Source organism: Urocitellus parryii, chromosome 15 (assembly GCF_045843805.1).
Source record: "Urocitellus parryii isolate mUroPar1 chromosome 15, mUroPar1.hap1, whole genome shotgun sequence".
In the NCBI taxonomy this organism is placed as follows: Eukaryota; Metazoa; Chordata; class Mammalia; order Rodentia; family Sciuridae; genus Urocitellus; species Urocitellus parryii.
The window spans coordinates 27,253,924-27,279,541 of NC_135545.1; the positions used below are offsets into that span (position 1 = coordinate 27,253,924).

Below are 25,618 nucleotides of genomic sequence, written 5' to 3' on the forward strand. Positions count from 1 at the left end.
CTTGTTTTCTGGCAGTAATTAAAACCTGTGACTTCTTCGGCTCCTGCACCTGCCCACCAGAGCCACCTTGGTTTCATAGTTTGACAAAGTATTGACCTCTTCCACCATAAGGACCAGAGCTGCTCCCTCCAGTTAACTTCAGTTTAAGGTTGATTGTTGTAACTGCCAAAATCATTGTAGTGTCCACCACCTCCAAACTGCTTCTGTCCACTGCCACCATATCCAGCCCACCATGGTTGACATCAAAGCCAGCACTGAAGTTTCTTCTATTACCAAAATTGTCATGGTCTCTAAAGCTGTCTCTATGATCATCACCAAAGTTTTCAGAACCACTTTGACCTTTTTGGCCACACAAAGCACTAGCCATCTCTTGCTTGGCAGGGCTCTCCTCACTTCCTAGTTGGGACCCAGACTCCACAGTATATTTTTGAGTGACAATAATCTAACAGCGTGGTCATCCAAGTTCCACTGCCTCAGTCTGTCGTGATTTTAATCACTTCTATTTTCCCAAATTGTTCAAAATAAGCTTTGTAGGTGATGTTCTCCAGTGCCATCTTAATGCCACCAACAAAGATTGTTTTCACAGTTAAGTAGTCCCTGATTTTTGAGGGTCTTTGGTTCCACACTCTTCCATCTGTTAGGCCTTATGTTCATACTGCATCCACCCCCTCCACAGTGGCAGGAGTGACGAACCCAAAGCCCCAGGAGCACTTAGTGTTCAGACCTCTCATTACCATGTAGCCCCAGAGTCTTCTCCACTGTTCAGAATGGCTTCTCAGACTCGGATCAGTCGTTTGAAAGTTCAGCCCTCCAATGAAGAGCTTCCACAGCTGTTCCTGCTCTGGGGGAGACTTGACAGACCTAATGGCAGTGCAAAGGGGGACTTCAACAATGCTTCCTCTGTGGCATCCTTGGACAGGAAGCTCTGCTTATGTTTTGAACTAAGCAGATTCCTGAATAGTGGATTAAATGAATATTTGGCCTCTAATGAAGAAGAAACTAAAGTGGCATCTTGGTGTTCAGGTAACCTCACTGAAAGCAATCAAGCTGGTGACTACCTGGCAATGCTGCTTTTTGAGAGTTTTTGCTCCCTTAGAACTGGCCTCTTAGATGGCATTTTGTAGACTAAGTTTCCTCTGTGACAAAGGCTCAGCCTTCGTCAGCTGAGTTTAAACACTCCTTGTCCTGTTGAAACAGAAATTTCTTGTTTGCCCTCAGAATCCAAACTCTGTTTATCCTTCTATAAGGGTAAGAACATTTTCTATCTTCCCTCTCCTTTTCCTCCCCCATTAAAAACAGGAAATCCACCTTGTCTGCTTCATCATGGAGCACAAACATTTTTAAAACGGATGTTTCGGGTACAACTGATGTTTGCTGTGTAAGTTTGTGTCAGAGGCAAAAAAAGAAGAGGATATTTGTTACTAAGTTTGGGGTTGTTTTGGTTTTGTGGCACTGGGGATTGAGCCCAGGAGTGCTTTATCACTGAGCTACACCCCTAACCCTTTTATTTTTTGAGACAGGGTCTGGGTAAGCTGCCAAGGCTGGCCTCCAACCTGTGATCCTCCTGGTCACACCAAGTGATGACCTCTTCCCCTTAAGAATCCCTCACGTTCTAAAACCCTCCTGGGGGCCCTGTCATGGTGTGCCTGCCCGTTGCCTTGCTGTTTCGTTGAAGACTTGTGATCATTCATGGTGAATCCAGACGCTGGACATGGTTTCTGTCTGCCCAGCTCCTTTTGAGTGGCCTCACTAGGTTTGGGAGATGCCAGCAGTCAGTCCAGCTTCCCGGTCACAAACAGAAAACTTCCCCAGCACCCTTGCATGTGGGGCCCAGGCATGCTGCTGGGCGCTCAGTGATGTTCAGGGATGGTGCCATCACTTTCCTCCTCAAACCAGTTGTATGGAAAGGCTTTGGACTATTTTTTTCTGAGAGTTTAATCCTTGAGCCAATCTTTCTGGACTCCAAAATTCTAAGGTACCCAATATGTTTTAAATAATCTGTTTAATCAGGCAAAGCTTTCTGTTCACCTGATTGCTGGAGTATTGCAACAGAAGCAGTGTTCCAAGGAACATACTTTTTTATTTTAATATTTTTATTGGAGCTTTATAGTTATGTGTAGGAGTTGGGTTCATCCCTACAAACTCATACATCATGGAATTTGGTTTCAGTTCATGATGCCCCCTGTCCCCTTCCACCCTCCCTCCCCTCTCCCATTTTCTTTCCTCTGCTCTACGAGGCTCAAGGGTCACACTCTGAGGAGCCCTGATCTGTATGCAGACTAGGAAGCTGCTTCCAGACAGCCCAGCGCTAGTGACAGGTAAGAGGGTGTAGGGATGCGTGTGGCGGAGCCCCCCAGCTTGGCGCACCGACTTGGATTACAGTCCTGGTTTCCTTCATCAAACACTTGGACGAGTGACTTGCTCTCTCCAAACCCTACTTTCTTCACTTAGGTCTATTCATAGCTATCTTTCAGAATCATCTTAAGGGATAAATTAAGTAGTATATGTAAGAAATATAATTTTCCATTTTTTTAAATTACAATTTTTTATTTTGAGTCCCTATTCTAAGTTCTTGTCATATATGTATCTTCTGTGGTTTGAAGAAGTGTTCCCCAAGACCCCTGTATTGAAAGCATGATCTCAGCCCATGGTGCCTGAGGGGTGGTAGAACCTTTAAGATACACGGCCTCGTGGGGGTTCTCCCCGTCATCAGAAGCACGCCCTTGATGCAGGTACTAGAACCCCAACCCCTCCTTCACATCCTGGCCATGAGGTGAGTAGCATTTTGTTCCTATACATACTCCTTGCCATGATGTGCTGCCTCGCCACAGGTCCTAAAGCAACTGACACCTACAAAACTGTGTTAAAATAAACCTGTCTTCTGTTGAAGTATATTAGCTCAGGTGTTTTGTTATAGTAACAGAAATCATGATTATCACGGTGTCTTTAACACACAGGAGTACCTGGCATGTGGGAAATGCTCAATTACTGTCAGTTGAATGAATGAATAAATCTTGACTTTGGTATTTAAATTGTGTTTGTATATGAATACACTACATCATAAAATTTTATTATATCATGTTGTTCATATAGTTTTGGGGGTTCTTTTTGTGTAGATGGGGATTTAACCTAGGGCCTGTATATGCTAGACAGGCACATTACCACTGAGCTACATCCTCAGCCCTTTTATTTATTTATTTATTTTTGAGAGAGAGAGAGAGAGAGAGAATTTTAATATTTATTTTTTAGTTCTCGGTGGACACAACATCTTTATTTGTATGTAGTGCTGAGGCTCGAACCCGGGCCGCACGCATGCCAAGCGCTACCGCTTGAGCCACATCCCCAGCCCAGCCCTTTTTATTTTGAGACAGGGTCTAAGTTTCCCAGGCTGGCCCTGAACTTGTGATCCTCCTGTCTCAGTTTCCCAAGTAACTGGGATTATAGGCAAGAGCCACTGCACCTGGCTTGGTATGTGTGTGTATGTGGGGGCGGGTTCTTGAAAGGTTTGTAGTTTAAATAACAGTAGGAAAAATAAAATAAATCTATAAGTTTAGTCAATAAATCAGAAGAGAAATATATCCTTGCTAGGAGTTGATCTTTAAATTTTAAATTTCCTAAAATTATGTATTAATATCAGAACTTTTTTTCCCCTGTTCTACCCTGAACACCATTTTAAAAAGCAAACCACAAAGTGTTATGGAAATTTTTGAACACATGTAAAAGTAGAGAAGATAATATAATGGGCCCCCCAACTGTTATAGCAAGTCTTATTTCTTATATGCACCCTATTTTTACTTATTTATTCCCTCAGTCCCACAAAGGATTAATTTGAAACATCCCACATATCATTTCATCTAGAAATATTTCAGGAAATATTTCCAAAAAACAAAGACTCTTTTACCATAATCACAATAACTGTATCACACACACACACACACAAAAACCCAATAATTTTATATCTTCAAATATTCAGCTCAACCTTCCCCAACTATCTCATAAATCTGTCTTTCTCTGTCTGTACTGAGGATCAAAACCAGATCTTTGCACATACTAAGTACATGCTGTACCACTGAGTTATACTCCCAACCATAAATACCTCTTTTCCTGTTGATTTGTTTGAATTAAGATCCAGATAAAGGAAACTCAAATAGTAATAGTTTGGGGGAAACACAACCTAGGAGCTAGGTTTTTGAAATCTCTATATCTGATGACATTTGTGCACAAGGAACACTTTTCCAATAAGTAATGTCCAGTGATTTCTGCCAAGGGCTCTACAGCAAACCAGCACTGTGAACCAGTGTGAACTTCAGTACTGCCTCTTCATGTACTAATAGCCACACAGGAAATGGGGAATCCGACACATAAGCCACAGCAAAAGTCCAGGGCAAGTGCCATGTAGCATCTTTAGATAGCACCCAGTCCAGGGGATGTGGCTCAGTGGTGGAGTGCCCCTGAGTTCAGTCCCAATTGGAAAAAAAAAAAGCAAAAAAACAAAAAACTGGAGAGCACTCAGTCCAATAAGAGTGACTCAGGGGCTGGATTGTGACTCAGCCCTTGACTAACGTGTGAGGCACTGGGTTTGATTCTCAGCACCATATATAAATAAATAAATAAAGGTCCATCACCATAGACTGTTCATGTTGAAATATGTGTGTGTGTGTGTGTGTGTGTGTGTGTGTGTGTGTGTGTGAGAGAGAGAGAGAGAGAGAGAGAGAGAGAGAGAGAGAGAGACTCAGGAGGGAGACCACCAGGAAAACCTTGGAATAGATATGTTTGAAAGTATGGAACATATTGTTGATAGATAAAGATGTTAGACTTTGGGGAAAATAATGACATTGATGGGAAAACAGGATAATGAAAAAAATCAGTTATTAACATCAGGAAGGGCTGGGGATGTGGCTCAAGCGGTAGCGCGCTCGCCTGGCATGCGTGCGGCCCGGGTTTGATCCTCAGCACCACGTACCAACAAAGATGTTATGTCCGCCGAGAACTAAAAAATAAACATTAAAAAAAATTTCCCTCTCTCTCTTTAAAAAAAAATCAGGAAAATGAAGGATTGTGCAGGAAACGAGTGTGGTTTGGTGGACTTCTTAGTTCAAAAGTGAGAAATACTTATATTAACCTCCTAATTTAAACAGTGACAATCTAATCAAGAACCCCTAGGTGTAGTGGTGTGCACCCATAATTCCAGCTCTTTAGGAGGCCAAGGCAAGAAGACTGTTCATGCCCAAGAATTGGGCACCAGCCTGGGCATCGCAAAGACACCCTGTCTCAAAAAACAAACAATAAACAACCCACACAAACAAAATAAGATTCATGTTGAAATAAGCAAAAATGAGATATGTTTAAAAAAGGGAGAATCTGTACACAAACTCTGAAGTGTGACTGTGTAGGTAAATTCTGTCTTTGTCATTGACAAATCATGTACTCTTAGGAAAATCACTTAACTTCTGAACCTCAGTCCCCTCACATCTGAAGGGGACATTAACGTGGCAGGGGATTGTCAAAGCTCTTAGAGCAGTGTCTGATGCAGTGAGGGATGCCTACTCTCAAGAGGGAGAGGGGAGACCTTTATGATTATCAGTGAATCTGGAGAACCAGTCAAAGAAGGGATAGATTCTGTGAGCTTTAATCAGCTTTGGGGCTGGGGTGTAACTCTGAGGTAGAGCACTAGCCTACTATGTGCAAGCTCTGGGTTCAATCCCAGCACAAAATACACACAAAGCAATCAACTTTATTTAGGTTAATTTATATATAATAAAATGCACCCAGCGTAATTGTACAGTTTGATGAATTTTAATAAATGTAGTGCCCATGTAACAATCACCATAAGCAAGATACAGAACATTTCTGTTACCTTGAAAGACTCCTTTGTCAAGTTCTGTCCCTAACCCCTGGTCCCAGGCAACTTCTGCCCTGCTTCTGACTCTATAGATTACATTAGTCTTTTCTAGAGTTCCATGTAAATGAAATTATAGTATAATTATATAATACCATAATCTTTTTGGTCTTCTTTTTCTCAACATGTTTTTGAGATTTTTATCTATGTAACTACATATGTTAGTAACTTGTTCCTATTTATTTTAAAATTTTACTTATTTACCTATTGATGGGCATGTGGGCTATTTTCAGTTTGGGGCTATTATTAATAAAGCTTCTGTGAATTGTCTTGTACAAATCTATGTGGATACATTCACCTTTCTTGGGATTATCTTGGAGTGGAATTGCTGGGTCTTAGGCTAAGTATATGTCCCTTTTATTTTTTTGGTACTAGCACTGGAACCCCGGGCCTCTCGTAGGCTAGGCAAGTGCTCTACCACCGAACCACATCCTCAACCTGCATATTAGCTTTATCAGAAACTGCCAAACTGTTTCCTAAAACAATTGTGCCATTTTACATCCCCATCATCCATCAATGTTTGAGAATTCCAGTTGCTACACACCAGCCAAGATGGCTAGAATGAGGAAAGCCGACAATACCAGCATTGGTGAGGATGCAGATCAGCTTAAAGTGTTTCCTCAGCACTCCAAAACAAAAATAAAAAAGAAAGAAAGAAAAGAAAAAGAAACTAATTGGGAGAGTTAGGATTTGGGGCAATCTGGATTAGAAATAAATCCATTCAAGCAGATGCAACATGACCATCCCAGGTATTCTCTTTTACAATGTCCACTTGGTCCAAACAATCACAAAAACAAGTAATAGACTGCAAGGACAAAGATATATTCCCTGTCTCAAAATAAAAAATAAAAAGGACTGGGTATGTGTAATAAAGTGCCCCTGGGTTCAATTCCCCAGTGCCAAATAAAAGATTCAGAAAGAAAGAAAAGAAATCTCCTTTAATTCCACTCAAAAGCAAACACAGGTGACATTTTGGTATATATACTTTCTTAAGTTTTTCTCTTCATATGTAAACAAACAAGGTCCCTTTTGCTCACCGTGTAAGACACCAATCACCAAAACAATGTATCGTTCGTTTGGTACTAGGGATTGAACCCACAGGTACTTTACCACTGAGCTACATCCCCAGTCTTCTTTATTTTTTATTTTAAGTCAGGGTCTCCCTAAGTTGCTTAGAGCCTTGCTAAATTGCTGAGGGTGGCCTCAAACTTGTGATCTCCTGCCTCTGCCTCCTGAGCCACTGCCGCAGTCTGCCTGGGCACAAATAACTGAGCTGCCACAAAGCCTTGTAGGTTCAAACAGCAACTCTGTATTCCCGAACTCTCGCGGGCACACTACACACACTTCCCGGGAACACACTCCCTCCACCAGGCTCCTGGCGCCAATTCTCCCTGAATCCCCCGCAAGAACTCAACAGAAACTCCAAGGTAGCGGGCGCCAGTTTATTATTAAGGTGGCCAAGCTTGAAGATCAGAGACCAACTCTCAAAGCCTCCTCCCTGAGATTCATAAGATAAAGAAGCTAAGTGGTTTTAGGAGGGGGAAAGGTGATTGGAAGTGAAGTAACCAGTGGTCTGTGAATGCATAATCAGTCTTCACAGGTTTTCCTAGGGCACATGGTTAGAAAATGGCAGCATTACCATGATCTGAGGGTGGAATTTTCAGCCTCCTGACATCAGAGAGGTCATCCACTGAACACTTACACAGGCCCAAGTGAAGAGTCAGTGGTTTCACCACATCAGCCTTCAAGTTCATGAAAAGTAACCAGGTGACCATTACCATCATGATCCACACGTCAGAGGTGCCACGGATGCCAAGGCTCATGCAAAATTAGTAATACATGACCTCCAAAATTAGTGAGTGTGAAATTCAAACTAAAAGAAGTGAAATTAACGGACTTATTCAGGATTTCCCTCAGTTTCATATTTTACTCTGGAGTAGCAATTCTCAACCAAAGGTGATTTTGCCTCTCAAGGGACATATGGCCATCACTGAAGATGTGTTTGGCTAATCACAACTGGGGGTTGTTCCTGGTATCTAGTGTGCTGTTGAATATGCTAGAATACACAGGATGTCCCTCCCAGCCCACCATGTCAACTATGCCTGCCTCTACCTGTTAGATGCCAGTGGCACCTCCAAAGCATCCCCAAACATGGCCATCTTTCCTCTGGAGAGCAAAATTTCCCCTGGTTCAGACCCACTGCTCTAAAGCTTTGTTTTACTAATCTGGAGCCACCATTGAAAATAAAAGACCTGTTTAAAAATTAAAATTAATTAAAATTGAAAATGGAGCTCCTCAGTTGCACCAGCCACATTTCCAGTGCTTGATAATCACATGTGGCTTGTGGCCACTGTACTGGACAGGGTAGAGGACAATTTCCTCATTGTAGAAATTTCTGCTGGATAGTAGTGCCCTGCAGAATCCTTCAACAGGTCAAACCTGGGCCCATTTAAAAAATATGCAATCATCTTTTTTTTTTTTTTTAGAGAGAGAGAGAGAGAAAGAGAGAGAATTTTTTTTAATATTTATTTTTTAGTTTTCAGCGGACACAACATCTTTGTTGGTATGTGGTGCTGAGGATCGAACCCGGGCCACACGCATGCCAGAAGAGCGCACTACCGCTTGAGCCACATCCCCGGCCCTGCAATCATCTTTTTTCCTCACTTCTAAGCTTAGGATAATCTTCCTTAACAGTTCACTTGTATAGTAGCTGTGTTAACATCAGAGACTGGGTCTTAATTATCTCCTTATCCCTAGCACCCAGTATTGTGCCTGACACATAGGAAGCACACAGCAGTAGATATTTATTAAATGAATGAATGATGTGACATTTAGTGGGCAGCAGGTTCCTTTGCAGTGGACTTTCTTGGGCTAGCTATCAGTAATCCCATTATCATCATACCTGCCATGGCAAATTGAGGCCCAGATGGGAGGTCAGCAACAATAGTGTCTGTCCCAAATGCTCAGGAGGCCGTCAACATGCAATTTTCTTTCCAAAAATAATTTCCTTTTTTTCCCCAAAAAATGATCAAAATGGTTCCCAGCCCTTTGATATTTTGAGACCCGTCAAAGTCTTTCTGAATGGAGAAAGCTTCCCTTGGTCATTACAGTTCATTGGTGGCAGATCTGGAATAACCAGAGTCCATCATCTATCTTGCAGAGGACTGACAGCAATGACATTTCTTGCTGATGACTGCCTGGTCATTTTGTGTAGGGCCAGCTGAGACAGAGGGCAGTAACCATACAGCAGGAATGGACGCCCCAGGGACTTTCATTGAGCTGTCGAGTGCTGCTAATACAAATGCTATCCATGGCCCTCCTCCCAGGAGCTCCCAGGCTAGTGAGGGCAGCACTCAGGCATCCTGGTGCATGCTGCCTCCCAGCCCCTACATACATACTTTAAAAAAAACAACAAAAATAAATGTAGTTGTAGATGGACAACACGCCTTTATTTTATTGTTTATTTTTATGTGGTGCAAAGGATCAAACCCAGTGCCTAACAAGTGCTAGGAAAGTGTTCTGCCACTGAGCGACAGCCCCAGCCCCCTATACCCACATCTTTGATGACAATTCATGGACAACTCTAAAAAAGAGAGTCGCAGAGGACATGAAATACACGGAGGGCCCAAGCGTGGTATATCTAACGGAACAGCAGGGAGGGTAAGGACAACAGGCCAGGTCCAATGGGCTGGCCATCTTTTTTTTTTTTTTAATGTCTCCCTCCCCTCCCACAACAAGTCCCTACAATTGTAAATAGATCTGAGACTGTACACCGGAAAAGTGGAAATGATCCATGTCAGAGGGAGCAGTGGAAGTTTGCTGAGCTCTCCAGTTCCCCAGGCTTAGGAAAAGAATGGTCCAAATGTGGTTTTGGGAAGGCTGAAGAGGCTTCTCTGGCTGGAGATGAGGTGTTGGCCCTACATAGCAGGGTGCTGTGGCCACCTGGATTCTGCAGCCACAAAAGGGACTGTCAGGTTTTCAGGAAGTGGTGCAGAGCATGTTCTGCAGAGCAGATCACATTACAAACATGTGAAGGGGGGAGAAACAGAAGTCCAAGGTAGTATTTAGCTTTCTTTCTTTCCTGATTGAACCCAGCCAGGGACACTCTACTACTGAGCTACATTGCAGCCTTTTTATTTTATTTTTTTATTTTAATACAGGGTCTTGCTAAGTTGCCCAAGCTGGCTTGGAACTTGCCATCCTCCTGCCTCAGTCTTGCAAGTACCTGGGATTACAGTGGTGCACCACCATACCAGGCACCAGTTATGGTTTCTGAACAATTTTTTTTTCTTGCTTATCCCCACAGAGAAAAGCAGGAATTTGGTTTTATCTCTTCAAAATTCTTATCATTTTACTTCATCTAGCATCTAGATTTCTGATTTATGTAGTCTCCATTCATTCAAGAAGTTGTATGCAATTTTGTGCCAGACCCTGGGCTAGTGTTGGAAATACAGTGATGTGTGGAAACTGTTCATTTTGTCTTCACAGGATGGTGTGGTGTTAAGCTGGTAACTGTACAGCTACACAAAGAAACTGTGTTTCACGACTTTAATCTTGACCTGTGCTTTGTAACAAAGGAACAAGGTATAAACTGTTTCAAGAGAGACCTGGTTCTGGGGATATAGCTCAGTTGGTAGAGTGCTCCCCTTGCATGCACAAGGCCCTGGGTTAAATCCCCAGCACCAAAGATCTATCCCTGACCACAAAATCAGTGAAGGTGCCTATGGCCATTGAAAGATTTTTAAGCAAGGGAGTGAAAATAAAGAGAAAGTAGAGGGATATTTTGAAAATGTCACACAACTGTTCTGTGGATAGGGGGTGGGTAGGATGGAAATGAAGACAGTAACTTGGACTAGGAAGACGCAGAACCTGTGGCCAGATAAGAGAGATCTAGGGAAAAATCCTATCAACATAAATTGGTAGCGCCAAAGTTTCCTTATATTTAAAGGAGATCTTTGCTAGGCCTGCGTTTCTGTATGGGAACTGCATCTCTGGAATTATTTTCTAAAATATGTTTTGGAAATATGTTATTTCCCTTGGTAGACAGTCAACTCCTGGAGGATAGGATTACCGCGAGACGGAACTTTCCTTCCTTACAGGGCTCACCTAAAAGCTATGCATTTATTGGATGGAGGCGGAGACCCTGACATTCTTAGGAGAAAGCACAGGACTCCGCCTCCTGCCAGGAGTGGCCCCGCCCACACCCTCTCACACGCCTGCGCAATCCCCGTGCCAGCCCCCTCCTCGCCGCCAACGCGACGCACGCATGCGCGCTCCTTCTCCATGTGTGCTCGGGCCGTCACCCGGCCCAGCTAAGCAGAACACGAATACCCCTCAGCGACGAGGCCTTATCACGAGCTCCGCAGCCCCCACAGTCTGCTGTTGCCTTCTTTTCTCGGTCCATCCCCACAGCGCGCGTCGCCATGGGAAAGAGCCGGACGAAACGCTTCAAGCGACCTCAGTTCTCCCCTACCGGCAACTGTCAGGCCGAGGCGGCAGCAGCAGAGAACGGAGAAGAAGATGACGACGGGCCAGCGGCGGAGCTGCTGGAAAAGGTGAGTGAGGCGAGAACACCGCCAGAACCGGGGAGCGGGTACTGGGCTGGGGCAGACCGAGCTCCAGCGCCAAGCCCCGGGCGCGTGCGCACTGCGTCCCCTGACACCTTGCTTCTGTCCCGCAGCTCCAGCACCCGACCGCCGAGGTTCGCGAGTGCGCCTGCGCGGGGCTGGCCCGGCTGGTGCAGCAGAAGCCGGTGCTCCCGGCTCTGGCTCGCCGCGATGCTGTGCGCCGACTCGGGCCGCTGCTGCTCGACCCCAGCCTGGCTGTTAGGGAGACGGCGGCCGGCGCGCTGAGGTGAGCCGGGAGAGGGTCCGGGGTGGTGCCCATCGCTGCTGTCCTCTGAGCCTGGGCTCACAGCGGTCAGCCAGCGCTTTATGTTTGCCAGGCACGCACTCTCCTTGATTCATTCCTAGGCGCTTGGAAGGGCGAAAAACCTGCTCCTGGTCGCACAGTGGCAGGAGTCTGGGGGATGTGAACCTACGCTCCATCTAGACTTCAGAGGACACCAGGACCCCTGCATTTCATCTGTCGGTTGGCAGCAGCCACCTGGCCAGGCTCCTTGCCTTCAAACCTGGCTCTCATTTCTTCCTCTCCTTGAACCCTCCAGAGAGTCACTCAGTTGTCTGACTTCTTCCAGTTTGTGCTAGGAATTGGTCTAAGTGCAGGCAGGGCGTTGAGCATGACAGCCAAGTTCCTATCTTTGCAGGAGTTACGTTGATGGGGAGAGAAAACTAGTAAAATGATAAATAGATGATATTAGATAGAAGTGCTCTGGAAAAACATGAGAATGATGATTTGCCGGTGGGAAGTTTAAATTGGGTGCTTTCTAGGGACGTTTGTGAACTGAGACCTGAAGAATGAAAGAGCCAGGCATGGGGAAATAGGGGGAAGAGCATTCCCCATGAGAGGACTGGCAATAGCAGAGAAGTGAGGCAGCACACGGCTTGACTGATGTGGTTAAACAGCAGAAGGGTTAGTGTGTGGCTCAGTAGAGTAGGAGTGGGGAATTGTAGGAGCCCTGGTGGGAGAGCTGGATAAAGTGGAGGGTATTGTGGAGCCAAAGGACCTACTCTAAGCAGGGGAGTGACATGGTCTTTTTACTTTGGTGGCTGTATAAAGAATGGACTGTAGGGGGGGCAAGAGTAGAAGTAATGACTTGTTGTTCTTACATTTCGGTGTATATGTATTATTTATGTTTCCATCACTGACAGCAATTTTGTATCACATGCCTATTATGTGCCAGGCACTGGCTAGGGTCTGGGCATGGGGTAATGAGGAAGGCAGACATAATTTCTTTACTTAATGAATATCTATTGAGGTAGACAAGCATTAACCAAACAATTACATTAAGTGTGCAATTCCAATCAGTAGGAAGTGCAAAAGATGCTTTCTTTGAGAGGATATAACTAGTAGTTCATGGAAGAAAATCCTGAACCAATGATGTTTGAGGTGAGATTAAGGGATGAGTGGGAATTGCCCACTTGATAGAGGGTGGTTGAACATCCTACCTCTGGGGAGAAAGTGGTATGTGGAAAGCCCTACCATTCCTCCTAATACAAACCGGGAGCACCTGGAATATTTTAAGGGCATCTTCTGACTTTATTTCTATGTTTTTAGAGCTGGTACAAAGCTGTGCATTCAGAAGGCAAGCAGTGTTTTCTCAATTAAAATTAAATGTAGCCAGGGCTGCTTCAGACTGTGTAATTTCCAGTAGCCTCACCTGCTCTTGCCCTTGTAGTCTTATTTGGGCAGTTCTGGGGATCATACCCAGGGCTTCCTACATGACAGGCAAATCTTCTACCACTAAGCCACACCCCCAACCCCTCTTGCAGTCTTGATTGCAAGAAATGGTCCCTTCATACAAGATGTAATTTATTCACTTTCCTAAAGTCTTCTCCTTTTCCCTTTCCTTTAGCCAAGCACCTGTGTGCTACCTCAGTTAAATTACTAAATAATAAAGTCATCTAGTAGAATATCTAGTAGAATAACTAGTGGTTTACATCTAGTAGAATAAGGACGAGAACAGGTGGAATTCTGTGGATTGGTTTTGCAGCATATGACAGAAATAATAAAGATTTCCTTTGGTAAAATGTACATATGGTTAAAGGTAGAAATTAATTTGAGGGCCTAATAGTATTTTGTGGCTTGTGATATGAAAGTAAAACATGTTTTAAACTTCTTATGTAGAAACCTCAGTGCTTGTGGAGGCTTTGAAATTTGCGATGACATGGTAACTAAGGACGTCATGACTCCTCTGGTGGCACTGCTAAAAGAGGTATGCAGTTTTTAAGGTATCTGAATGGCAGCTTCCAAACGTCGCTTTTTGAAAGCAAGCTAAGATGGACTTTTTTTTTTTTTTTTTTTTTTTTTAAGTATTTTGGTGTTCTTTGTCTTTCCTTAAAACATCCTACAGAAATTTTGTTTATTTGCTTGGAAACACTGATCTACTCTCATCATTGATCCCAATCTCTCTTATTTTGACCCTGTTTCCTTATATTTATATGATAGTTGGAAAAGACCTTCCTAAAACTATGCAGATACCTTATATCCACTTTTAGACTTCAAATTTTATACAGTGAAAATAGTTAAGAGTGTGTTGATTGCATCTTATGTACCAGGTATTGTTTTTATGTTGTGCATGTTAATTTAATCCTCACAGCAATCCTGTGAGACAGGATTCTTTTTCTTGCAGTGCTGGGATCACACCCAGGGCCAGTGCATGCTAGGCAAGTGCCCTGCCGCTGAACTGTACCCCCAGGCTTCAGCCGTGGATTAGTCAGCTTTTTGTTGTTGTAACCAGAATACCTGACAAGAACAACTTAGAGGAGGAAGAATTCATTTTGGCTCTCAGTTTAGAGGTCCAGTCTATAGTCAGCGGGCTTCGTTGTTCCGGACCAGAACATCATGCCATGTTGACCACTCAGTCCATTCAAATTAGGATGGACTGATTAGCTTATAACATTCATAATCCAGTCATTTTACCTCTGAATATTCCTGGATTAACACAGGAGTTTTGGGGGGATACCTTATATCCAAGCCATAATAGGCAGGTATTATTATCCTCGTTTTATAGATGACAGAGCCAGGACACAGACTTTATGAACTAACGAAGATCGTGTTGAGTTCTTATGTTTAATATCACACCATTCTTATCACATGGTACAGTTTGGTTGTTAAGGAATGCCCACTTTCACACACACACACACACACACACACAAACACACACTCACACTCTCTCTCACATTCACCCAGGGCCTTGTGCCTCCTACACAAGTGTATAACCACTGGGCTACATCCCCAGTCCACTATTCTATATTAACTATTAACTTTCATTTAAGGCTACCTAAATGGCAAACTAGATAGAAAACATTATTTTTAAACATATTTTTAAAACCTTATTTTTTTTTAAGATTTTTTTTTTCACAATACCTTTATTCTATTTATTTTTTATGTGGTGCTGAGGATTGAACCCAGGGACTGACATGTGCTCTTCAAGTGCTCTACCACTGAGCTGCAGCCCCAGCCCAAGATTTTGTTTTGATGCCAGGCATCAGTATTATTTCTATTAGAGCAATGATGCTTGACTGGGGGTGATTTTGCTCCACAGGGAACATTTGACAACATCTGAAGACATTCAGATTGTCACAGTTTGGAGGGGAGGGGTAAGGGTTGCTGTTGGCATATAGTGAATAGAGGCCAGGGATGTTGCTGACCCTCCTTTAATGCAGGGTCTTCTCACAACAAAGAATCATCTGATCCAAATATGGGAATGATAGAGGAGACCTAGATTGAGAAGCTCTTGTTATGGGCTGCGGTTGCAGAGTGGTAGAGCATGCCGGCTCTGGACCGGCCTCACCACATGCTAAGCTGCACCTTCAGCAGCCTCCCAGCGCCTCAGTTTCCTAGCCATCTGATGAGGTTAGGCATGCTAGTCATCCACCTCCAAGGTTCGCTGTGGGGATTAAATGACTTAATTGATATATGTCAGGTGCTTAGAATGGTGCCTCAAGAGGTGCTATAGAGAGCTAGCTCTTAACATTTCTTTGCCTTTCTTACTGTTTTTTCACATAAGCTACAATACTTTATCTTGGTTTTATTCTTGCATTTTAAAATGTGAATGTTTTCTATCTAGTTTGCCAATGATTTAAGAACCTTTCTTGTCCGTATTTTTATATATATATATATATGTAGTAGTTGGACACAATATGTTTATTTATTTTTATGTGGTGCTGAGGATCAAACCCAATGCCTCACATGTGTGAGGCGGGCGCTCTACCAATGAGCTTCCGCCGCAGCCCTCTGTCCATATTTCTTGCCAAAGGGATGCAAGGTTGTGGGAGTGGTAGTGCTTCTGAGAATGGATAGGCTTGTTAACCACTGTCGTTTCCAATGTTTTGTTTTTTGTGTTTCTTCACTATTTGTTTAATTATTCTTTTGAACCAGGGCGCTAATCATGATATTTGGTTGCAGTGTAGTGCTGGACTGGACTCAAATGAGATGTCTCCACAGGAGAAAAAAGATCAGAGCAAGAATTCTATTGAGAACATAGCTAATGAGGCTGTGAACGTGCTGTGGAATATATGGTAAGATGCTTTTCAATGTGCTGCTCCTGCTGCCAGGCTGCTCTGTGCTGCTCCCCGGGGTTAGGCCAGTGCATCCATGACGTATCGGGTGACCTGAGATCAGCCATCCTGCCCTCCTCTTCCTCATAGCTTCTGTGCACCTTTTCTCATTTTATATCTCATCCCTCCAGTTATCGATACTGACTAAAATAAGAGGAATCATCGCCATCAGCACCTGATGTTCCTCTCTGTGCCTCAGCTCCTTCCTTCCTGTCCCAGGCCGCAGTTGCCTGCACACTGTCACCCCAGTGCCTACCTGCTTTGGTGTCAGGAATGAGAGGAGGGCCATAAGCTTTGGTGCCTGACTCCACTTTCCTGGCCGTGATCATTTGAGTGTGAAGTACATACACAAAAAGAGTCCTTTGGCCCCAGTGGGAAGAAGACACTTTCCATTCCGTGATTTTAGTGCCCTTGGGGTAGAGCATACCTGCTGCTAGGAATGAAAGTGGCTAGAAACAAACTGATTTGCTTTTTCTCCCCTTTTTTATGACCATAATTATAACAGGTTTCTGTCATAGTTCCTTATTTCAGAAAGGCACAGGTGTTTCTTAGAATACATTAAATTGAATCCTGTAAAGCTATCTACGTAGCAGTCTGAACTTGGCCTGTGATTTCATCCTAAACCTGCCATGAGAATCCCAACAGAAATACTGGGGGATAGGATGTAAGGAAATGGCACTGGAGCAAACTGATGGGGGCTATTTTCTGTGCACCAAATAATTCATTGGTTGATTAATGCTGGGTACTGAACCCAGGGTCTAGAGCATGCTAAGCGTGCCCTGTACCAGGGAGGTATACCTCCAACCCCTGTAAATCATTGACATGGAAAGTTTTTTTTTTAAATTACTTAGAAAAATAGCCTGAATGTAGTCTAAAGTGATTTCTCTTTCTCAAACACCTATGAGCCCTATCTTTATCATTTTGCAATAGAGATACTTACTCTCATAAATAATTACCTTCGAGTTAATACTTTTGTTTCATAGATTCTGTTTCACATTATCTTTACTCATGTATGCCTTGTTTTCCTGGCTTAACTTCAGTGCCACAATAATTAGAGGGAGGAAGGTAAATAGACAGACAGAAAATATTGTTCTTGGAGAACAGCTTTAATGTAATAATGCAGTCAGCTCTGTCGGCCCCATCAGCATGTCCTGTGTGTATGTGGTATGTACGGAGGAAACATGGGTAAGATTATTATAATCAGCTCTGTTTACCCTGTATTTAGTGTGTATGCTCATTAGTAACATTGATAGCTCTCTGATTCTTTTATTAAAAGGCAGTGTAATTTCAAATGTAATTATTTATTAGAGTAATTATCTCTGTTGCAGATTGCATATTCTACTTGATGAGATTATAATTGTAGATGAAATGGATAAAATATAAATTTCTCTTAAATCTGTGCTTTCTCTATGAAAAGAAACCTTTCGTCCTTACGTGAGCTTTTTTTATTGTGCTGGCGTGGAAAGAATAGCAGGCTGGACCCAGGAAAACTGGGCCGTCACTGCCACTAATGAGATGTGTGACCCTGGGTTTTCTCATCTGTAAAATGGAGAATTGCATTAAATGATTTCTAAATCGCCTCCAGTCTAAACTGCTGTAAGGGAACTTCCATGGTAAAGAGATGGACTAAAGTCCACTCATGATGGAAGTAAACTAGACAACTAGTTTTCATGGGCAGTGAATGTGAATGGGCATTTGTTACTTTATCTATCAAGTGGGGGGTTTTGATGCCAGCTCTTTGGTTCTGTTTTTCTGTGTGTGGGTTTTTGTGGTTGATTTCTTAATGTTAAAATGTGAATAGTAAAACTTTTTTTTCCCCCCTTCAATTTAGTGAATGCAGTAGTAGAGCAGTATCTATATTCAACAAAGAAGGGTGTTTGGAGATTGTATTAAAGTATTTAAGTAGGTTTTCCACCAATGTTGACCTGGCTATTTCAGTAGGTAAGTGAAGAAAAGGTGACATTTATTAAATACATGTGTAACCTTATTCAAAAATTTGTACTCAGAAGCAGCATGCTTATTCTGCAGGAGCAGTTTGGGTCTCATTGCATATGAATGTGTGGCCGAGGAATTCTGCTCTGAATCTTTTTAAATCTGTGATTAATTCTTTACTTACTCATTTAATTCTGCTTTTTGCTGTGAAAGGGAGGAAGATAATTATACGAGCATATGTGGTTTCTAGACTGTTATTGCTTAGAAGCCTTTATTAAATTTTGAAGTTTTATCTCCAGTTATGAAAAACAGTAACCCACAACTTCCAGGCCTTTGATCCAAAGTGAATTGGAGTCTAAACTTACTTAAATGTCTTGTAGCACTGTCTCGCACTCCGGGCAGAAAACTGATAGCCTGTGCTGTTTTGTTTTGTTCTTTTTGTTTTTGTTTTGCTTTTTGAGAGAGGAATAGAATGATTGAACTTTCACTCAGGCCTGCCCCTTTCATGGGGCAGGAGTACGAAGTCCAACAATTTCAACTGCCGTGGTCCCCCACCTTCTGTATGTTGGACTGGAGCCATGAGGGACCCTTGGCTCAGCAGGGTGGGCAGTTCTACAGAATTCTGGGTGGAGCTGATGAAGAGCTTTGCAGGTATCCAGCTGTCCTTTTATTTAACTCTGCCTTTCTCCTGGCAAGGAGAAAAGCTCTCTGCTTCTCTTGGCTCTAATGGATAATACACACGCACACACACACGCACACGCACACCACACATACATACATATACACACGCACGCACGCATGCACACACACACATACTGGAAACTGAACCCAGAGGTGCTTTACCACTGAGTTACATCCCCAGCCCTTTTTTAGTTTTTTTTTTTTAAACTGGTGATTACACTCAGGGGCACTCAACTACTGAGCCACATCCCCAGCCCTATTTTTAATTTTATTTAGAGACAAGGTCTCACTGAGTTGCTTAAGGCTTCACTATTGCTGAGACTGGCTTTGAACCTGCAATCTTCCTGTCTTAGCCTCCTGAGTTGCTGGGATTACAGGTATGCTCCACCGCACCTGGCCTTTTTTAGTTTTTTCTTTTTGTTTTGTGTTTTTTTTTTTTTTAATATTTATTTTTCAGTTTTCGGTGGACACAACATCTTTATTTTTTTATTTTTATGTGGTGCTGAGGATTGAACCCAGTGCCCCACGCATGCCAAGCGAGCACGTTACCGCTTGAGCCACATCCCCAGCCCCCTTTTTTAGTTTTTAACACAGGGTCTCACTAAGTTGCTTAGGGCTTTGCTAAATTGTGGAGGCTAGCCTTGAACTTGCAATCCTCCTGTCTCAGCCTCCTAAATCACTGGGATTACAGGCATGCGCCATCATGCCTGGCTCTAAGAGAAGAGAAAAAGGGGGAAAGAGTATAAATACTTTTGGAAAAAATTTAAAAATGAACTTTTCAAAATGGAATCTGGTAGGAGTAATTTTTTGTTTGTTTGTTTATTATTTTATTTATTTTGTGGTGCTGAGACCCAGGCCTTTTACATACAAGCACTCTACCAACTGAGCTATATCCTCAACCCTTTGGGGTAGTTTTATAAGTAAAATGAGGATTTCAAAAAACAGTTAAACTGTTTAGGAAATCTGTAGGTAATTTAATCTTAGGATGGTTTTTATTATAAGAGAATTTTAAGAAAATGAATTTTTAAGATTTAAAAGAAAAACTATCTTTGTACTTTTACTCTTGTAGAATTTTTGTTTGTTTATTTTGTTTGTTTATTCTTTTTCCTCTAGTGGGCTTTTTTGAATGTGTTGGAGTAAAGTTACTTTGTATTTTATTAGACTGTTTTCTTTCTGTATTTAACTAAAGTCATGATTGTTTTTTAAAAATGTCTTTACTTTTGTTTTAAAAGCTAAACAAGGCTTAGATGTAATAAAGTAAATTTATAAGATCCTATCCTGTATATTAATATAGCTTCTTTTGAACTTGTATTATGGTAGCAATAATGTTTTGTAATATGCAAGTTGTAATCCATTGTTTTGTTTTAATGTAAGGGAAGAAGTGCTAAATGAAATACACAGCAATTAATGTTTTACCCATCTCTCAATTTGCTCATATTTCTATGAAAAATGATTTTTTTTCTCAAAGAATTATCATTTCATTAGAAAGCATTCTAGCTTTTAAGATCATGATGAATTGAAAGGAAGCCAGAGTTTCCCAAAATTTAGGGTTTGTTTCAAAAACACAGCTGCAAGAATTTGATCCATAGACTGGCATTTGGTCCATAAGCTGTGTGCTACTGATCCATGATAAGTATATGAATTGAGGTTAAACCATTAAAAACATTTATAATTATTAGAAATTTGCTACATTTAAGAGCCTTTTAAATTTTATTTAATTAAAGTATACATCTATAAAGAATTAGGGGAAAAAAGATCGTGTACTGCAGGGAGAGTTTGGAAGGCTTTATTTGCATTTCCCATTCTTGAGGTAAAGTGTATGTATCCTACAAAGCTACATATGTCTACAGAAGCTTTAAAGATGCACACTTTTGATGAGTTGTACTGGTTTAAATTATCCGAGTCATAATTCCCTTGTTTCTAAGTATCGCATTTTTTGTCTTCTAGCACACTGTTTGCAGACAGTGACTGAAGATAACCCAGAGCTCCTGAAATCTTTCAGTGCTACAGCGTTGCAGGTGCTAGAATCGGCAATGCTCTGTCCTGTCAGTTCCATGGAGTACATTTTATTAAAGACATTGGTAGCAGGTAACATTTAGCCAAATGAGACAGTGTGGGTTTTCTTGGTAACTTTTAATAGAGGTGGGACCCAAAGTTCAGTCTTTCTTTCATTTCATCGCATTAGGGTTTTCTGTGTTTACATCTGTCCTGAAATTGTATATTTAAGTGAAGACCCTTAATTCACGTAGTTGCCCATAGTTATGAAGTCTGTTAAAAGAGATTTGTTTTGATTGTGACAAACTGCTGTTGTCTGATAAAGACATGTTCTATCAGCACCTCCTCTTAATTATGCACCGATGCTTTAAGAGATTGCCTCCAGGGGCTGGAGATGTGGCTCAAGTGGTAGCGCGCTCACCTGGCATGCGTGGGGCACTGGGTTTAATCCTCAGCACCACATAAAAATAAAAAAATAAAGATATTGTGTCCACCTAAAACTAAAAAATAAATATAAAAAAGAGAGAGAGAGAGATTGACTCCAGGTATCCAAGACACAGCACTTACTTTTCCATGAGTTCTTCCTGCCCCTCCTTTTCATCCCAGTATCTCTGAATACAGCAGTAAGAACCGCCCCGAGGCTCTGTTGAGTATTAATGTATTACATACAACGTCTGTATGTGTTTCCTTTTGCCCTTTGGTTTTGCAGAGGTCATTTTATCTTAGAGGTTTTTTTTGTGGGTTTTTACATTTTTTTTCTCCCAGTTCTGGGAATTAACTACATCCCAAACTCTGTTTATTTTTTATTTTGAGACAGGGTCTTGCTAGGGTATCCAGGTTGTCTTGCCTTAGCCTCCTGAGTCACTGGGAGTGCACCACCACATCCAGCTGTGTGTGGTTTTTTTTTTGAACTTCGGTAAAATGTACATAACATAAAATTTACCACCTTACCCAGGCATGGTGGCAAACGCATATAATCTCAGCAACTGAGGAGTCGGAGGCAGGAAGATAACAAGTTCAAGGCCAGCCTCAGCAACTTATTGAGGCCCTAAGCAACTTAGGGAGACCCTGTCTCAAAATAAAAAATATAAAGGATTAGGGATGTGGCTCAGTGGTAAAGCACCTGGGTTCAATCCCCAGTAGCACCAAAAAGAAAAAAAAAAAAAAAAGGGTCTTGCTAAGTTACTAAGGCTGGCCTCAAACTTGCAGTTCTTCTCCCTCAGTATTCTATTGCAGTCATTTTTCAAAGACATTTATCTGACTACTTAATGGCAGCTCCTGTTCTGTTTTGATAAGCAAAATGCCAGGAACCTGCTTTCTAGTTTGTATGTGAGATCTTGGAGTTTTGGTGCATTCCGTTCCTCTCTTGGAATATAAAAAGCTGCTCAGGAGAGCAATGTGGGTTAAGATGAAAGAAAACAAGGCGACTCAGGTTTTCATTTCACCAGAAACCTGGTAGGCCTTCTCTGGGTCTGCTGATAGGTCTGAATTAGAGAAAGGCCTGTGTGCCGAGGCAGGAAGTGAAGGTCAAGAGTCCTAACAAAGGTGCCGCCTCTGTGCGGGACCTTTTGACAGTTAGTAAAAGCTGAACAAAGGGACTGGGGTCCAGACATTTCAAAATGACGCCTGAGCCTGGAGAACCAGCCTGTGGAACCCGAGAGTCCCCGTAAGACTCACAGGCGAGGCCGTGTCCTTGTGCTCCTTTTTTCACAGGCACAATCTGGAATCTGAAGGACGTCATTCCGTCTAAGAGTCAGGCAGAGATCATAAATGCCATACTAAAGATGTTATCCGAAGTCTTGGAAATGGATGCTGGCGAAATAGTTATTCGGATGAAGGAGGCTGAAACTCAGAGATTAAAGACTGCGGCAGAGACGGAGGAAACGTTAAAGAATGTTAATGGTGATGATTTGATTGAAGACATTGAAATGGAAGAAATTCCTCACAAAAGAAAAGTCAGAAGGAAAAAGTTTGTTTCCGATCTACTTCCAGTAAGTCAGATTGATGCTCCAAAACATGGACTAATATAGCAGTTTTCTTTCAACAGGTATCCTTAGCTTTACAGAAAAGTACTGTAGCAAAGTGAACTTCAATAAAAGTTAGTCATATTTTCCCTTTGATTCTCATTAGAACATCAGAAGTCTCTCCCAAAGAGAGGGGGAAAAAAAAAAAAAAAAACTTTTGCCTAAATGAAATTTGCATGCAGGAGAGAATCTCAGAGGAGACAGACCAATTATTTTGGAATGCTTCAGAAATAACCCAGTTATCGCAGGGCACTGTGGGGTACACCTATGATCCTAGTTACTTGGGATGCAGAGGCGGAGAATTGCAAGCTTGAGGCTAGCTGCAGCACCTTAGTGAGGCCCAAAGCAAGTTGGCGAGACCCTCTCTCAAAGTAAAAAGGGCCTGGGGCTGTGGCTCAGTGTTCAAACACCCCTGGGTTCAATCCCCAGTACCAAAAGAAAAAAAAAAAAAAGGTTGTCTTCCTAAATCTTCTGCCTCTCTCTTTGGTTCCACATTATCTCCCAGATTGTCTTCAAACTAAAGGAATTTGTTCTTTGCCAGATTGTCCCTTGTTTTCTGGTCTCTCTTATTTAAGTGTTTAGCCTTAGTGGAATGACAGGCCCAACCTCTGCCCACTGCTGACGAGCAAAGGTTGGACGACTGTGGTTGCCTCTGCGGGTGGGCATGTGTCAGGGTGAGGGTGAGTCGGGGTCAGGAACCATTTCAGCCAAGACAAACCTTCAGCAGACTTTGGGAGAACATTTCTCTGGAGGAGGAAAGAAAATGGGCTGGAGGACAGAGGATCGAGCTTTATTCGTGCTCTACCCTTGACTGTGCTCCTGATGGTGAGGATGGATGATGAAGACACGGTGCCTGTCTTCAGGGACCTCTTCCGACTCAGGAAGACAGAGCCACACAGCGGTGGTCGTGAGGCCTGTGCTAAGAACAGTGACAGGGCCGGGCCTAGATTTCTGAGGGAGTGGTTTCTGTAGAGTCCTGCGTCTCATCCCTGCCTGGAGCAGAGGAGGCGGCTGGCTAAGAAGGCTTTGGGGACAGAGTGCCTGTGCTTTCTTAGAAGGCAAAGAGAGCAGCAGCCTGGTGAAGGCCCCTGGCATGGGTAGGAAGAGGACATTCCAGTGTGCTGCTGCCCGTCTCCAGCCTGGCTCCCAGGGACTCCTTAGGGAGTAAATATTGTTACGTAGAGCACTTATTTTTATATGAGTTTTGTTTGTTTGTTTGTTTAATAGAGGGGCTCGGTGGTAGAGAACATGCTTACCATGTTCAAGGTCCTGGGTTCACACACACACACAAAATGTGCTCATAAAGTGCAGTGTTTCCTTCAGCAAAACTTGCCTTTTAAAGACTTGACCTACCTGAGTGGCCTGGCTGATTAACATGCTGGCGGTTCAGCGAGCCAGCGCCAAGTGCCAGTGGGGTGCTAGCACCATGCTCACGCATGCCAGGAATACAGATGTGGAGTCAGCTGTGGTCTTTTACGCTGCCTAGTGGTTTCTGCTGGAGTCTTTTAGAATTAAAACCCTTAATCACATCATTTAATAGCATAGCCACAAATATATAAAGAAAGCTGTTTAATGTGTGTTTTTTTTTAAACACATGCCAAAGTAGAGTACCCCCTCCCCTGCCCCCACAGTTATCATTGATCCTGTTGTAATCTGTTTGATTTCATCTGTTTCCCACTCACTCTCCCCTTTCTCTGTGGTTACTTGAAAGCAAATCTCAGATGTCATAACATTTCCTCTAGATTGATTCTTTTTGTCAGCTTGATAACAATAAGCAGAGAAATGTTCTGAGCAGCAGTTACATAAAGTAGAACCTAATTTCCTTCTAATTCTAAGCCTCATCTTCAGGCATTCTACATACATGAGAAGAGGGCAACAAGTCTCTTTTAGCTTGAATCTACTCTGACAAAGTTTTGTTGAGTATCACACACACATAAAGAGGAACAATTTTACTTACATTGTTAGTAGTAATAAATGGAACATAAATGTAGGAATCCATGAGTTACATCTATTAAATTAGAAAATTGCTGTTTTTTGTTTGTATATGTGTGAACGTGTGTGCATGTGGTGCTAGGGATTGAACTCAGGGCCTTGTCAGTGCTAGAAAAACACTCATATTACTGAGCTACATCCCCAGACCTTTTTTAAAATTTTATTTTGATTCAAGTTCTCACTTCTCACTAAGTTACCTAGGCTGTCCTCAAACTTGGGATCCTCCTGCCTCAGCTTCCTGAGTAACTGGAATTAATAGGTGTGTGCCACCCTGACTGACCCCCTCCTCTTCTTTAAAAGGACATAGCTTAAAGTTGCAGTTAAATTCTTGGGCAAAGAAGTTGTTAGTGAGGTTTTTAAGTGAATGGGAGCATCCTGGAAAGGAAAATGAGATGGTGTCTAGGACTTATCAATGTGCTTGTACCCTTGGATCCAATGTCTGTCTGTCTGAGGAATTAAGATATCCCAGTCCATTTGGCCATCCGTATCCACAGGGGATCAGTTGGTTTCAGGACCCTGCTTGGATTTCAAAATCCTCAAATGCTGGAGTCCTGTATATAAAATGGCATCATTGTTGCATACAGCCTACACATGTCCTTACATGTGCTTTCAGTAGTCCTTAGATTATTTGTACCACTCGGTATAATGTAAATATTATTGTTCTATTGTTTAGGGGATATTGACAAGGAAAAAGTCTGTACATGTTCAGTATAGTACAATTTTTTTTCCCAAAAAAATTTTTAAATATTTTTTTTAGTTGTTGATAGACCATTGTTTTATTTATTTACATGCGGTACTGAGACTCAAACCCAGTGCCTCACTCACACCAGGGAAGTGCACTACTGCTGAGCCACAGCCCCAGCTTTTTGATCCAAAGTTGGTTAGGCAGGCACAATGACATGTGCCTGTAGTCC

General features: G+C 42.4%; 1 protein-coding gene across 2 annotated transcripts in view; it reads left to right on the top strand.

The window, feature by feature from the left end:
- Positions 1–11,162: 11,162 nt before the first annotated feature.
- Heatr3 (HEAT repeat containing 3) overlaps positions 11,163–25,618 on the top strand; it is a 32,092-nt gene continuing 17,636 nt past the window's right edge. For both annotated transcript variants that reach the window (XM_026392294.2, XM_026392295.2), the window contains exons 1-7: positions 11,163–11,454; positions 11,580–11,752; positions 13,646–13,733; positions 15,929–16,041; positions 17,912–18,021; positions 20,641–20,781; positions 22,402–22,679. In XM_026392294.2, coding sequence (XP_026248079.2) covers positions 11,323–11,454; positions 11,580–11,752; positions 13,646–13,733; positions 15,929–16,041; positions 17,912–18,021; positions 20,641–20,781; positions 22,402–22,679 — 1,035 coding nt within the window. In that variant the 5' untranslated portion in view covers positions 11,163–11,322. The remainder of the gene's footprint in view (positions 11,455–11,579; positions 11,753–13,645; positions 13,734–15,928; positions 16,042–17,911; positions 18,022–20,640; positions 20,782–22,401; positions 22,680–25,618) is intronic.